General features: G+C 44.9%; 1 protein-coding gene across 3 annotated transcripts; it reads right to left on the minus strand.

Annotated features, from left to right (window-relative positions):
• Positions 1–974: 974 nt before the first annotated feature.
• Positions 975–16,400, minus strand: LOC132707854 (calcium-transporting ATPase type 2C member 1). 3 transcript variants are annotated; one of them, XM_060679827.1, is made up of 7 exons: positions 16,260–16,400; positions 11,960–12,099; positions 7,185–7,930; positions 4,411–4,974; positions 3,103–3,357; positions 2,150–3,037; positions 975–1,510 (listed from the first exon to the last, which is right to left on the minus strand). In XM_060679827.1, the coding sequence occupies exons 1-7, from the start codon at positions 16,329–16,331 to the stop codon at positions 1,389–1,391; spliced, it is 2,787 nt and encodes a 928-aa protein (XP_060535810.1). In that variant the 5' UTR covers positions 16,332–16,400; the 3' UTR covers positions 975–1,388. The 3 variants fall into 3 exon arrangements, with proteins under 3 accessions (XP_060535810.1, XP_060535809.1, XP_060535808.1); XM_060679826.1 differs by lacking the exon at positions 16,260–16,400 and adding an exon at positions 15,763–16,126; XM_060679825.1 differs by lacking the exon at positions 16,260–16,400 and adding an exon at positions 12,690–12,895.
• Between the last annotated feature and the right edge of the window lie 139 nt (positions 16,401–16,539).

Here is a 16,539-nt window from a genome sequence, read left to right on the forward strand (position 1 = left end):
ATTGAATGAAATATCTATTTTCACACAGGTATTTAGTTTAAACAAATTAATGTATTACTGGCACAACCCAATACGTATTTTGATAAAATTATGATTCAATCAAAAGCAGAACACAGCTAAATATTACACTAACTAGAACAGAAAACATACAGACACAACAATAATTCAAATTAAAATGACTCTGAATCGGTCGTTCGGACTTAGTGACGACTATTGCCGCTTATGTTGACATAAAAAAGTATTGAAATGAACGATTGATTGAAATGATTCGGTCCTTTTCGAAATCGGTTACTGATAGATTCGGTCCTCGTAAAATGAACGAGTGACACACGGATGGAATGTCATTCTAATTCTTCCTTTCATTTATTGGATATATTTGCTGAGATCACTGCTATAAATCAACATTTTTCTTCTTCTTTATTATCCTTCTTCCGGATGGGAAAGAGGCCATGGCATATTAAGTGAATATTCTGGGAACTCCTACTTTTTCTTTCTTCTATGGTGTTTTCTCGAATCTCGACGGGACTATTTCGCGCATGCGTCATGCCCTGTTTGAGTCGAGAAAACCGCCGCAGGTTTCTTTTTCCTTTCTTATATTTTTTTTTTATTTATGCTTGTGTATATTATTATTTACTTATCCATTTCGTCTTTCTCATCTATATATTTATTCTTTATAGATTTAACGTTTTAGATTAATTTTATTGTAATTTAGAAAGGAAATTATAATTTTATTGGGTTCTTCGAGACTGGTGATTATAGGACAAAAAATATATATATGTAGTTAGGGTAGACTCGTTCGTTAACCACAGACGGTTTGCTCGTCTATACCTCTGTGTTCTGTGGTCTGTGCTGCGGTGACGTCATCGACTACTATGCGGACGGATCGTGCGCTCTGTGGTCCGCGTAGAAATGACGTCACAGCCTGCGTTCCGCGATGACGCACTTCGTCCTCGTATTGAAATGAAGCGAACGGCAACTTTTCAAAGAACTTTATTTACAAACAATCTACCCAATAAAGAGGTGATCGAGTGAACGCCGAATCTGTTACCGGACGAAGCGTGAGCTGAAATCGTACAAAACGCGCAAACGAAAGACATTCCAGAGACTAGCGGTGCGAGTTTGCGCGTGCGCCATATACGTAAAAAAAAAACCGTGGGCGGCGGGAGGTTAGAGGAATCGTACCCGACGGCGTCACAAATAAAACAAACGCACGTCCAAATAAAAAACACAACGTTTATGTAAATATTTACAGAGTGGTCCCGCGCCGACGGCCCGCCCCCGTGCGCGTCGTAAAAAATAATAAATACCGTCGTCCGATGGGGGCGCCGCGCGCGAGCGCTCCGGCCCTAGCGGTGCCGGGGCTTCGCCCCGACGGGCCCCCCGCTTCGTCATACGTACTCGAGCGGGGTCTTTTTACCGCGGCACCTCTTCTCCAGCAGCCGCTCGAACAGCTTCTTCAGCTCCGAGAACACCCACACGGACGACGTGAGCGCCGTGAGGAAGGCCATGTCTGGAAAAGATGAAGGGGTGACGGCATTTACAGAGATTTTAAATCAATGGACTGAGTTTTTGACGCAGTTCGAATGGGATAAGTTATTTGCTAACAGAACCCTTGAGGACATGGTCATATCGATATTTACGTTCCCTTAAAGAAGTTTTCGGTTAAGAAGTTTCCAGTTTGGTTTTCCCCAGAGCTTTAAGATTAAGAAGAAATCACATAAACAATATCTTGGGACCGGGTTATATACAGACTATAAGAGATTTTCAGACATAAGAGCTAAATGCAAATTTTTAAAAGTGCAGTGTTACCGGGGCGGAGTTCTTTTCTTACTAGGTCAGCTGCACTAGCGAATCGCTTTTCTGACCGACTCGACTGCTTCCAGAGTGAGAAACAACTTAAAGACTGTCAGTAAAACTATTCCGCTTTTCTTCGCAATAGTATTGTATAACCTTGTGGTCGTGCCTCGCCAAGTGTCCTTACTGGAAAACCAATGTTCATTGTTTGTTCAACTTTGTTTTATTTTATTTTGTTGTTTACTATTTCGTTTATGTGAATCCTAATTTATATCGCGGGGTTGGCCCGTTGATAAATAAATAAATAAGACGTGAAAGCCCCGCCCCCCCACCGGCCCGACCTCGCGCCACTCACCCCAAGCGGTCAGCGCTTCCGTCTGGAACACGCTCTGCAGAGGGGGCACGTAGACGACGAGGAGCTGCCCGAGGACGGAGAGGCCGACGGCGACGAGGAAAAACGTGTTGGAGAACAGGCCTATCTGGAACACGCCCTTGGTCTGCGACCTGTAGGAGAGGGCGTTCCACATGTCGAAGAAGACGAAACAGGTGAAGGTCATCGTGGTGTCGCGGGCCGTGATCCCTTCCGAGCTCATCTCGCGGTTGAACACCCACAGGGTGCCGGCGACGATGAAGGTGGCCGACAGCAGCACGTTGACGATCAGCTTCCTGGTGATCATCGGCTCCTTGGTGTTGCGCGACTTCTGCTTGACGATGTCCTCGCTGACCGGCTCGACGCCCAAGCTTTGGGCCGGCGGCCCGTCCATGATGATGTTGATCCAGAGGATCTGCATGGCGTTGAGGGGCGTCGGGATGTCCATCAGGGTGGCGAGGGCGATGAGGGCGAGGGCCGCGATCGACGTGGACAGCTGGAAGCCGACGAAGTTGCGGATGTTGTGGAATATGCTTTTGCCCTCCTCGATCGCGGCGATGATGGTGTAAAAGTCGTCGTCGACGAGGATCATGTCCGCGGCCTCCTTGCACACGTCGGTGCCGTTCTTGCCCATCGCGATCCCGATGTCGGCCTTCTTCAGGGCGACGCCGTCGTTGACGCCGTCGCCGGTCATGCCGACGATGTAGCCGTTACGCTGCAACGCCTTGACGATCGACAGCTTGTTCTTCGGCGACACCCTGTAGAAGACGGTCGCGTGGGGCACCGCGGCGTCCAGCTCCGGCTCGCTGAACGCGTCCAGCTGCTCGCCGGACAGCACGTTCGCCTGCGACGTCTGCAGACCGATCATTTGGGCTGCGAAAAAAAAAAAACGACTTCGGGGGGCGAGGTCTAGGGGCGGAGGAGGACGCTTACGGTACCTATGGCGACGGCGGTGTCGACTGCGTCGCCCGTGACCATCTTGACCTGCACGCCGGCCTCGCTCAGCATATTGATCGCTTCGCGGACCATGGGACGGGGCGGGTCGCAGATGCCCACGATGCCCATGTAGACGAGTTCGGTGAGAAGGGCGGGGCCTTTGGCGAGGGCGATCACCCGTAAGCCTTTGCGGCCGATCTCGTGCGCCTCCGCGACGAACTCGGCCCGTTTCTGCTCCGTTATGGGCTGGACGGTGCCTGGAAAGCCCCCGATACGTTTGAACTACCCGTACGGCTCCGCGAATTCGGAAAATTAGAAACCGCTCGACGTCCTACGATCGTCCAGGTAATTGACATGTTACAATACATTTAGACTATTATTGCAGTACACTGTATATTTGAACTACTCGTATGGCGACGCTCCCACGGCTCCGATTGGAAATCCTTTTCTCAGACTGTCTATCCTGCTAAAGCGTTCGAAATCGATGAAAACCCGGTAGCGATACATGTGAACTTCAGGTTTGTCAGCATTTGAACTACGCGCGACGAAGATCCTCAGAAATTTAAAAAAAAAATTTTTTCGACGGCCGAAATCGATTAAAGGTGTTTCGCGATTCAAAAGAACAGAAAAAAGATTTCCTGGGCTCGAAATCGTTGAAAACCGGGCTGCGGTACAGTTGAACTACTCGCAAATACGAGCGATCCTAGTTCCCGACAATTAAAAAAAAACTTTTTTCTGGGTTTCGTAGCGGTCGAAATCGTTCAAAATCCGGCGACGGTACGTTTGAACTACTCGCAAATACATGCGATCCCAGTTTTCGACAATTTGAGAACAAACCAAAAACTTTTTCCCGGGTGTTCTTGTAGTCGAAATCGTTGAAAATCCGGCAGCGGTACAGTAAAAGTACTCGCAAACACGCGCGATACTAGTTCCCGACAATTTGAAAAAAAAAATAGAAAACTTGCCCGGCTTTCGTGGACGTCAAATTCGTTCAAAATCCGAGGAGGGTACAGTTGAACTACTTGCAAACGCGCGCGATCCTAGTTCCCGACAATTTGAAAAAATAAAAAAAAACTTTTTCCCGAGGTGGTACATTTGAACTACTCGTACGACCGCCCTTCCGGCGTTCTCAGCAATTAAAAAATTAAAGTGCCGACGTATGCTGACTTTCCCGGATACTCCAAACTTTGCGCCGGTACATTCGAACTACTCGCATAGTCGCGCTCCCACCCCGTTCCGATTCGAAAAATCGTCGAATCGTCCGTCTCACGACGGCGGTACATTCGAACTACCGCGGCGCCGACTCTCACCGTTGACGCTGTAAGCGGTACACTTGGGCAGGATCCTCTCCATCGCGCCCTTGGTGAAGTACACCTCCCGCTTGTCGGGATCGTACTTGGGCACGCAGCGCACGGTCATCGTCTTCTGTTCAGAGCTGAACGGGTACTCCTGGAGACGGACGTAACGGTCCGCGACGTTGTACATGCCGTGTTTCATGGCGGCGGCAAGTAGAGCGCCCTCCGTCGGCTGCCCCATCAGGACCTCGTTGGCGATGACGGCGTTGTTGGCGACGGCGCCGACCTCGAGCAGTTTGGCGACGCTCTCCCGGGCCGCCTCCGGATCGTCGCACTTGTGAAGGAGCACCTGACCGTGGTCGTTGTAGCCCGCCCCCGTCAGCTCGGCTATGTAGCCGTCGGAGGTGACGAGGACGGTGGCGGTCATCTCGTTGCGCGTGATCGTACCCGTCTTGTCCGAGCAGATGACGTTCACGCAGCCGAGCGTCTCGACCGTCGGCAGTTTTTTCACGATCGCCTTGCGTTTCGCCATCCGCATCACGCCCAAAGCGAGCGTCACCGTGACGACGATCGGTAACCCTGGAAACGGACGAATTCGGACGTTTGTTACTTTCGCAAAATGAATTAAATTTTTTTTGCGAAAGTATACGTGCTAGTTACTTTCGCAAAAATCGATGAAATCGAATTTTCCAAAAGTATACGCGCTTGGCAACGGTTGGTCCACTGAAAATTTTTCAAAAAGTACAGGGTGCGCCGCAAATTCGAAAAAACTGAAAAATGTACTATTGAAAATTGGCCATAACTGAAAGACGGTGCTTCGGATGTCAGTTCGTTTTACATGGCGATATAGCCTCCACAAAGAGCTAAAACTTTTGTATTTAAGGTTTTCACCTATTGTACAGGGAGTTCAAGATATTAAGAGATAAATTCAAAAATTAACAGGCGTTTTAAATTTGCGGCTCTCGACTTCAGATTTGGCAGAAGGGTGGAAGCCGACACCCGCATTTCGTCTGTTGAAAAAGGACTAAGTGAAATCTCGCAAAGTACTTTTCAAAAAAATTTAAAAATTTTTTTGGTATATTTTGACTTCCAGAAAAAAATTATTTTCTCGAAAACTATCAACCCGGTCGGGAAAATTTGTGAACCATGAAATGCGGGAGATCCGGCACAATAACTTTTATTCCAGGCATTTTTTCCGTTATATACAAGGTTTTTCAATTATAAACAAAAATATGAAAGGCCCCGAAATCAAAATCGTGAAACAAATTGTTCAGCGTTATAGGCCATCGGGAGCAACAATTTTTTTATTCATGGTTTTCGTCTATCACATCTTCTGTTCGAGATATTTGAAAAAATCCAAATGAAAATGGCCATTTCTCGACCTCAATCTAGACGCGATGACGTCATTTACTATTACCACGTACTGCATGGTTTCAGAAAACAAGTATTTTCTTGAAAATCACCGACTCTAATTTATCTTCGTCCCGCAGATTTTCTTATAACGCCGTGGTGATTTTTAATAGTATACCCGATTCGGTAAAATCAAATTTAATTAAAATTATTTAAAAAATATTTCAGGTTGAAACTGCTAACTTTTAAAAAAATTGTATTATAACAATATTATACTACATTTAATTTATCGATGTATTTATAAATTCCTATTTAGTTTTCGATTTGAACATTTAAGAGGTTAAGTGGAGTGGCTTTTGCTAGACCGCGCCCCTTCTCTACCGTATATTTGTATATACAACGATAAAGGCAATATATTATTACATATTACAAATATGAAGCGGCAGGAAATTCTACTAAAAAACCAAGAAAGCCAAATTTTGAAGATTTGGATAGGGCAACGTTGCAGTGGTTCCAACAGCAGTCTTAAAAATGTACCACTCCCTGGGCCTATCGTAAAACTAAAAGCAGAAAAGATTACAAGGCTTCGGAAGGATGGTTGGGAAAGCCCGTGATGTCGACAGAAACGTCACTAACGATTGGCTGGAGCATCCGTGGCCAAAACTAGCAGATAAGTACCCTGTTGACGACATTTTTAATGCTGACCAAACTGGCATTTTTTACTAAGTGACTCTTAAATTTCGAAGCAAAAAGTGTGTGGGTGGAAAACTTTCTAAAGAACGTATAACAGTGTTAGTAGCTGTCAATATGCGTGAGAGAAAGAAGAAAGCTAGTCGTGATTGGAAAATCAACTAACCCGCGATGTTTTAAGAACATCACTAATAAACAGTCTTGAAAAACATGTTAATGGAAATGATCGAGTCCGAAGAGAAATTTTCCATTAATATGCTAGATGCAGTCAACTTTATTAGTAAAGCTTGGAAAGAGGTGACAGCAGAAACAATTCAACACCCCTGATAGGACTTGGAAAATGATCAACCACTAAGCGGGTAGATAAAGCAGTCTCGAACAACAATTTCGTTTACAAGTGAGGAGTTACAACAGCAGATGCCCCTCTCGAAGTACGAGATGCGATTGGCATACTAAAAAAAATTCAAAAGAAAACGACCGATTATTTGGAACATTAAATGAAGTTCTTAAATATTTATATAAAATAAAGTGCCTATAACTATTTGTAACGAAAAAAAAAACAGCCCCTCCAATTTCGCTATATAGAGTTTCGACTCGTGGACTTACGACTTTGCGAAAGTTCAATAGTGGTGCGCGGGATTGCGAAAGCAATCTTGTCGCCCCCACCCCCTTGAATCTGTTATTGCGAAAGTTCCATAGTGGTGCCAGTCGCCTCGCGCAGCGACTGGATTACCAAAGCAACCTCTTACCTTCGGGTATCGCCGCGACGGCGAGACTGACCCCGATCTGGAACATCTCGAGGAGCACCTTGCCCTGCCACCACCCGATCAGCATGATGACGGCGATGATCGCGAACGAGTACATGGACAGCTGCGCCCCCAGGCTATCCATCGACTTTTGTAGCGGCGTTTTCGGCGCCTTCTCCTCGAGCATCATCTTGAACACGGAGCCGAACTCGCTGTTCGTCCCCGTGCTCACCACGATACCCTTGCCGTTACCCGAACGTACCAGCGTGCCCATGAACGCGATGTTGGTGTTGGAGGAGTGAGCCCCGTTCGGCCTGAGCACCGAGTCGGTGTTTTTCCGAGACGGTTCCGTCTCGCCGGTGAAGGAGCTCTCGTCAATCAGCAGGTCGACGGCGTCGAAGAGGCGCAGGTCGGCGGGCACCCGGTCCCCTATCTCCAAGATAACTATGTCGCCCGGGACCAGCTCCCGCGCGAGGAACGAATCGGGCGTGCCCTCCCGCAAACAGTGACACGACGGCGGCACCAGCTTCGTCAACTCCTGCAGCGACTTCTCCGAGCGGTATTCCTGGACGAACGCGACCGTCACCACGATCACTATCGCGATGGTGATGCTGACCGCGTCGTCGAGCTGCTTCATCGCGCCGGACACTACCGCGGACGCGAGCAGCAGCAGGATGAGCGGGTTCTGGAACTGCTCGAGATATTTCTTCCACGGCGGGTCCTCCACCGACACCTTGAACTCGTTATAGCTGCGAAAACGAAACGGTGTAGGTTCAATTTTTCAATGAAACATCCGCAGGCTACTGCAAGAATTTTCACAAAACTTCTCGACCCCCCATGACTCTAAAATTCCTCGTCTCTACGGACCCCCAAAGATCCACAAAGCAGGATAACCCCTTCGACCTATTGTCAACACCATAGCTTCCTCCATCTCAAAACATTAGAATGTGTTAATGTTATTTTATTTTTTATAAAAATCAGCTACTGGTGAGGAGAAGACTCAAGATATTCTTGCAGACGGATCATATCGTCAAATTAAAAAAGATCCTACGTCATTCACCAAAATTAAAGTGCCTTCTGGTGTTCCGCAAAGATCACACCTGGGACCCCTTACTCAATGTCTTCTTCTTAAGTTTCTTGGTTTCTGCCTTGAGCAATTTGCCAGCTCGTTAGGTGTGAAGCAGCTTGTCTGGCCTGTGCCGTACTAACTTCACTTTGATTGCATTGCAGGATTACTCGGAATTGGAAATCTCTCTTCAACTTACAACTTTCTCACCATTCTTTATAATCTACCGCACTCAAAGAATTAAAAGACTGTCAGTGAATAGTATTGGGCGTTGTAATGTTATCTTTACATTACTCTAAAGCCTTTGATCGGCCTGACCATAAGCTTATGTGCGTCAAATTGAGCTACTACGGCTTCGATGATGTTTCGACTCGTTTTTTTGATAACTACTTAGCTAACAGATATCAGAGAGTGTAAGTTCTGAATTTCTCCCTGTCTCATCAGGTGTACCGCAAGGTTCCGTCCTTGGACCTATATTATCTTTAATTTATATTTCTGATATTTATACATCTGTCGAATATTTGAATTTTCATTGATTTGCTGTTGACACTAAACTAACCACGAGAGACAGACAAACTAATAATGAGAGCGTTGAGCTCGGTAGACACGATGCAATTTTTCTTTTTATAAACTTATAGGTTTAAGCCGTAATCACGAAAGATTGCTCTTGAAATATACGATTATAAAAAAATAGAACTCCCTACATTTTTAGGTACACTTAAATAGCTACGAAGAATGTTTGGGTAATATGCTTTCGCGTACAAGTATTACAGGAAATATAAGAAAACAATTAAGCTACAAGTTGAATTTTTACTACAACAAGCATAGGAAATACCCAATATCTGTGCTTGTTGAACACTTTGATGTTTCTTAAAACTTCTCAAAGTTTTTACAATGGAGGTCAAACCTATGAGTTTATTTTTTTTATTATTATTTCTTTTTTTACAAGCAAAACAAAAATACACGTAGAAATTGCATCGTATCTACAGGGCTTAAAGATCTGCAATCCATCACTGCCTTTCCACACCTTCACTCCTTTTTTGCCCGGGACAGGATTTCGACATATTTTGAGAAAATAGTGCCGTAAAAAATTCAAACATGGACGATCTGTGAGCGGCCATGTTGTTAGATGAAAGCCGCAAGGTCTTATGGGTCCTACGTCACAACTTGCCATTAGAGCTCCCGTGGAACAACTTCAGGTTAGTAAAGAAGAAGAAGACTACAGGAAGGACCACAGAAGAGCAAAAACGTTGCTCAGAGGATGACAATGATTTTGGAGCCAACAGTACTAGAGCGGCTTTCGTTCCAATCGGGTAGGCGAAAAAAGAAAAAGAGTTCTCTATGCGGCGACCGATAAAAACGTTTGTTGATCATTTTAATTCACCTGTCATAAAAATAACAAATATTTAGATTTAGTAAGAAATACGGTTGAGAAATAATGCAATTCAAATATATAATTGATAACAATTTTTATTCTATCACAAATAAAACGAATGTTAAAACTGGTTGCAAATATTTAAGTTGGGAAGCAAACAAATTACCCACAGAAGAAGTGGAACGTACGGGCTTTTTATTTCTATATACGAGGTGACTTCGAAAAGTAACGTGACTTTTTGCATCAGCCACCATAGCCACGTTTTGTTCATACAATTATGGCAAGTCATAAATACAATATGTATATAAAAAATGAGACGATGAAAAATTATATAAAGAATGTATAAATTACCGTGTATAATACATAAAAGCAGGCCAGTGTAAATAACAAAGAACAAGACGTTTATATAAATAAACAAAAGGAAGGACCATCAACAAAGTTATAGAAAGTCATTGCACAGTCACGCCGTTCACAGACGCTTCAATGGACCGAGTAAAAAAAGTGCCTTTTAAGAAAGGTTAAGATGTTTTTTTTTATGTTTGTCTGTCCGTTCTCCGTTCTCGTCTTTTGGTTGTTCCTGAATAACTTTCGAACCGTTGGAGCTACAAAATTGACATCTGCCTCCTTTTTAACCCTCCACGAGGCACATAAGCTTATAAGAAATCGCATCTTCTTTTCGCGATTTTCGACGGTTTTTTGGACCTTGTATATAAGTGTCCGAAATTTGAAGCAGTCGACTTCATGTTTGGCACATAAATGCAGTTTTGCCCCGTGACGGAACCTATTGAAAATGGGGGGGCTGAGGGGTCGGGAAGTATTAAAAAAAAAAAATCTTGACTAAGATCATTGCGGATAAAATCTGCTCAACAATGCCAACAAGCGAGGAACAACAAGGATTCCGAAGAAACCGCCCCACTACCGATGCATTATTCATACTCAGGCAACTGGCTGAAAAATCTTTCCAGCCTATCAATGCTTTATAGATTTAACAAAAGCCTTTGATAGAGTCCAACTAAAAGACATTATCACCATCTTGGAAAGCAGTAATGTCTCGAAAGAACTCACAGAACTTATCAAAGACTTAAACACAAATATGCCATATGGAAAAACAAACATTTGAGTGCAGAATGTAAGTCAAGAATATACAAAACCTGCGTACGACCAGTGATGACATATGGTGCGAAAACCAGAGCTGAAACATCAGTAACAAAGAGAATCCTACGAACTACTGAAATGAAGACCTTAAGAATGATAACTGGATACACATTGAGGGACAGACAGAGAAATGTAGACATAAGAGAAAAGTGCCAAACAAATGACGTTGTCAGATGGATAAGGCAGCGAAGAAGAGAATGGAACCAGCGTGTCAGTAGAATGGGCCCCGACAGAATAGGGACAGAATTGTTATTTCTAGTTAAATAGTCATGGTAAGAGGAGTTCTGACTGAAGCTGTCTATGCTTTTGTGTATTTCTTATAATTGATAATAAATATACAGCCAAGGAAGTGGCATAATTTCCAACTTCTTAAAAATTGGTCGACAATGCCCGAGATAACCTGCACCGGCAATCAAACGAACAACTTTCTTTTGCAGTTTAAATGCCTTGTCTGCTGTGCCAAAATTACAGAGAACTATTCCGTAAGTTAGATAAGAGTGAAGAGTCCTTTAAGTTTACGAATTACTAAAAATATTAGAGGCAAGTTTTTTACACAATAGGGGCCCAATCGTTACTCCCAAGTGCCTAACATTCTTATTATTAGTTGAGTAAACAAGACGTTGTGGCTTATCTGCGTTTAGTTTAAAGTTATTGTTGGTGAACCAAAGATCCGCCATCCGCTCAACATTATCAAACCAAATCGGGAATCACAAATGCATTTTGTTTTTTGAAAAAATCGTGATAATTGATTTTTCAAAAGTGTCTCGAAGACCTTACGAAATATGGGAACTATTGATATGGGTCGAAGAGTTTGTGTTACCTTTTTTTAAATATTGGAACCAGCTTAAAATTAATGTCATGCAATTACACAGTCTGAAACATCGTCTTCCGCCATCCAGTGCAAGAAGAAAGATTAAGTTACATTTGGGATTTTATTCAAAAACTCATTAAATTCATTGGGTGACTTTTTCCTGCTTCCAAAACTCAAGAATCACATGAGACGAAGGAGGTTTGGAAGGGACACCATTAATTTTGATAAATAAATAAATACTTTTTGATAAGACTTACTTTTTGAGGGCAGAATAACTATAACCATTATTTATTTCTATCGCCATAATAAATTAATGTTCATTCGTCGAAAATAAGCAAAATAATTAGTGAAAAGTACTCTAGGTGGGTTACCCGGAAAATTGCCTGCGTTGCGTGGCCTCCTGCCAGGTGAGACCTTTGAGCACGTCGACTTCCAGCCTCTGCGCGACCTCCTCGTAGGACAGGCTGCTGGCCTCGCTGGCCGCCAGCCACATGGGCGTCGTCGCGGCATCCTAAAAAAGAAGAGGACTCACGGAATGCTACGCGGCCGCCCCATATTGCGGAAGCCGCCGAGCGAGACCGCGCGGCTATTGTAAACTAATTCGCGTCGGATCGTTATTGTTTCGGTTTCATTACCGTTCCGGTCAAGTCGCGCCCCATCGATTATCGATTCAAACGGGAAAAACCTCGAAACGCGTCCGACAGATCGAGACGGCCGCGCCGCGACCACGGACCACAGAACGGAGAGAGAGAGAAAACGAGAGACACGGTTCTGTTTAAATTGGTCCGAGCAACAAAACGCTCCTTAAAGCGCGCGTATCTTCATTATGTAATTTAGCGAGAAAACGTTTCCTGTCGCGGACTTTTTATTGCTAGTTAAGGCCAATAAAAAAAAACGGCGGCGGCGGCGAGTCGCTGGTATCGAAAAAAAAGGGGCCGCGGAATCGAATTGACCCGCTTAGATATGGGCGCCCCGCGGCGGTCTCGTTAACCAAAAAAAATATATATTTGAATATTGAAATCGGCGAGCGGTCGAAGTAGGCCGCGACCGCGCGTGACGTCACCTGTTGCGTTCGGAGCGAATTTGAGGCGGTGGTTTTACCTGGGGCGGTTTGTCGCGGGCAGCGCAGGGCCAGCACTTGCACTTTCCCTTGCACATGTCCGGCGCGCCGAAAATCGTCTCGAGAGAACGGGCAGCGAAAAAAAAATATCTCATCAAACCGAGAGCATATCGTGACGCGCGCGTGGATCTACGTTTGAGCGTTACCGCTTGACTGACGCGACCGCGCGAGCAGATCTGCCAATTAAACAATAGGCGAATTTACCCATCACTGGCTAAGCCTTTTTTTTTCGTCGCCCCCCACCCCCCCAGCTCGCGCGCAATCAGCCTCTAAACGGTTGGACGAGCCGCGGCGCGTACAGGGCGGTCAGTTTAAACGCGAACAATATTTAAAATCGAATGTACGACCGTTAAACGGAACCTAACCTCACAATTGTCTCAACGAAGAGTCGGGACAGTTTACAACTATCGGTTCAGTAATTAATTGTTATTTGAGTGCAAAAAGTAATCTAGAGAAGAAAAACAACAAGAACAATTATATTTTGATGCTGTAAAAGGCATTCAAAGACCCCGAGTCGCTCCATTTAATAAGATCTGTCCAGAGATATAAGAAAGTGACTAACTGATACGGGCAAGCTGTAAGAATGAAATATGGCCGAACGGATCACTACTTTGCTTAGAATTTAACTATTTGGGGTTTTGTTAGGAAATAAACTATTTATTTATATACGTGTGTATTTATGTTTAAATCTAAAATAAAATTACAAATTATTTTTATTACCTATTTAAATTTAAATTCCGAAACTTTAGGTAATAATCTTGTTGCATTGTATGTTAATGACCACCCTTCGATAATCCCATTCAAAAGCAATTGGCCACTTTCTTATATCTATGAACAGACCATCCCTAAACCAAACCTAACCTCTAAATTGTGCCCGACCGTGATTTTTCAAACCTTGAATTATTCAGTCGGTGCAAAGAGTCCCTCGGCGCGTTCAATATTCTGAGGCCCACGAGTGCGGGTGCAGCAATTAATCATTATCTCAAAATTGTGCCTAGTCCGGATTTTCCAGATGCGATTTATCCAAAAAACCACTTCGAATTATTCGGCCGGTACAGAGAGTTCCTCGAACGGTTTACCAGGGAACCACTTTTAACGACTAATTAAGGATTATTTGGGTGCAAAAAGTAACCGAGAGAAAAGAAAACGACCATCGAGGTACGACAACAAATTTATTGCAACTAAGAGGCAATTTTCAACACAAATGCAGACCTCTTTAGCGACTTAAAGGACGCTGTAGGCGACATCGAAACATCCAAAGCCTCCCGATTCGCTCCATTTCATATTTAAACCAAACCTATCCGCAAAATTGTTTTAAAAGTGTGCGCCGCTGTCCCAGCTGGGATTTTTCCCTAAACCACCTCGAATTATCGAGTTTGTAAGAAGAAAAAAAAAACTACCATCCTGGTACAAGAACAATTACATTGCAATTGAGCTGCCAATCTTCAGTGCAACATGGGCTCAACAAGCTCATTTTTCTGCCGATTTGTCTTACGCAGTGTTAGCACAGCATCGAGCACTGTCAAGAGCTACCAACCAAAGTCTGCAATCGAAAATTTTAACGACAGCCGTGTTATTGAAGCTGTAAAAAATCAATTGCTGAGAAATGCCTTCTCCGCCTTTGAAAAGTAAATTAGCAGTGCTTTTGAATTGATTTAAATGTTAAATATATATACATAACGAACCTCTAAATAAGTGCTTATTCTGTGTAAATCCTTCAAATCTGTGGCTCAAATAGATTAAAAACGGGTCTCCTGGATACAGAACAAGCGTTCCGCAACTGTCCATTAGGGCCGCGAACCTCTGAACCCATTTTGTTTAATAAATTTGTAACAACACAGATCAGAAAAATGACATACCACCCGAGAACATAAAGAGAAAAAGACCATACACTCGCAACATGCCTTTATTTGGATGTCGCCAAAATTCAGTTGTGGTCTGTGGCGCTGACTACATGTCATTTACCGGCTTGCATAAAAACTTTTTACCGAGACCGCCCTGTAGTCGGGCGCCCTGCACGCTCGGCTACGCGCTTAACAACAAAATTGCTCGGAATTAAGCGATAATACGGGGCGACCCGTATTTCACGTCGCCCGCGTTAAAACGTCTCTTACGAAAAAAAAAAAGACGAAAAAAGTGCAGAATATACAATTAATGCAGCAAATATCGCCGAGGCAGGGCGATACGGCGACGCTCGCGTAGCCTCGATAGCGCGCGGCGACGTCACGGGGCGAATTATCCGTTAATTAAGTCGTTCCGGTCATTTGAGAGCGAAAAAAATAAATAAAACCCGGCAGTTTTCAAGACGATTCGAGCGAAAAATCCGCGTACCGGAAAAAATACGATAATTATCGAGGATTTTTCACGGTCCACGCGGGCCCAATGTCGTCGTTTTCGGGAAATCGATTAACGGGCAATCGTAAAAAAACGATTATCGCCGCGCTAATTCACGAAATCCGATAAACTAATCGGCACCGCGAGCCGATGACGTCATCGGTGAGCGGACAAACGGCACCCCCCACCCCCCGGCCAACGGCCGGGGCGGGAAAAAAGAAGAGCCAACGATCTCGACCCTGTACCGCGGTGGTCCGTGACGATTAAAAATAACTTTCTTTAACGTTTTGGGCAAACACCAGGGTGCCCCGGCGGCGCCGTCCGAATTATTCCTCGCGACCTTGGAAAGGTGAGTTTATTCTGGCGCTTAAAACAATCGTGCCATGTTTGCCGTGATATGCAAAAGAATTATGGAAAAAAAACACGCACCAAAAGATAAAAACGCGGTGTTTGAACGGCGGACACAATGCCTCGCGGTAATCCGCCGCGTAAACAACCGCGTCCCCGGGATTAGGCGAAAGTTTTGCCAGCGCGGCATCGTAAAAAAAAATCAACGTACGTTTTACATTCGGCGTCGCTATCGATCGCGTGTTTAAAAATTCATAAATTAACGCTCCGAGGGTGGAGGAGGGGTAGAAATAAAAAAAAGAACGCGACGCGCCGGCAAAGCCGCCCCCGATTCGAGCGGCTCTTCGAATCGTGCGAAAAGTATGCGCCTACCGAGTGTCTGTGGATCAGCAGGCTGGGAACGTCTTTGTAGGAATACTGCGGCAGCTTGTGGTATTTCGCGTTGCCGAACGCCTTTTTCATTGTCGCCGACGCGGTCGCTACCGGTGCACTGCTCGATTTCTCACATATTTCGAGTTTTTCGCACAGCCCCGCACGTAAACGTTACCCGTCGACACCACAACAACATACGTTTTTGACAGACCCCACGCACGCGAAGTTGGCCGCGTCACGGACCGCATTTTTTCGGCGCTGCGGTCCGTGACTCGGATTTTCGCGAAAAAAACCGACGCTAACGAGCGTTTCGGCGACTAATTGGGGTAATTGGCGGCCTGAATGCAAGCGAAATCGGGGCCGGCCGCGACGGACGGAAAAAATTTTTAAACGAAGGCGGGCGGCGCCATCTGTCGCCCGGTAGCCCGTTCGAAAATCGATACGTCCGTGAAAAATGACGGACGTGTCCGGCGAAAAAGTCGCGATTTTACCCTTACCTCGCGCTCCTCGGATGGCTCACTTTCCAGCAACGCCCTGCGAACCGGTTTGGCCCGTCCCCACGGATGCATGGCTCACGGCGGGCTCATTTCGCGGGCGAAATGGAATTTTGACGATGAATTTCGAAAACGTCAGCGCGGCTTGTCCCGTCGACGGACGCGAAATCGATTTCTTTTTTTTATTTGAAAAGGCACAGAATCACGTTTAGAAACCGTGCGGACTGCGTAACTTTGGTTCTATGCTTTACGATCGAGTTGAACCATCCCAATTCTGTGCTAT

This window comes from Cylas formicarius, unplaced genomic scaffold (assembly GCF_029955315.1).
Source record: "Cylas formicarius isolate icCylForm1 unplaced genomic scaffold, icCylForm1.1 PGA_scaffold_9__14_contigs__length_23061073, whole genome shotgun sequence".
Lineage (NCBI taxonomy): Eukaryota > Metazoa > Arthropoda > Insecta > Coleoptera > Brentidae > Cylas > Cylas formicarius.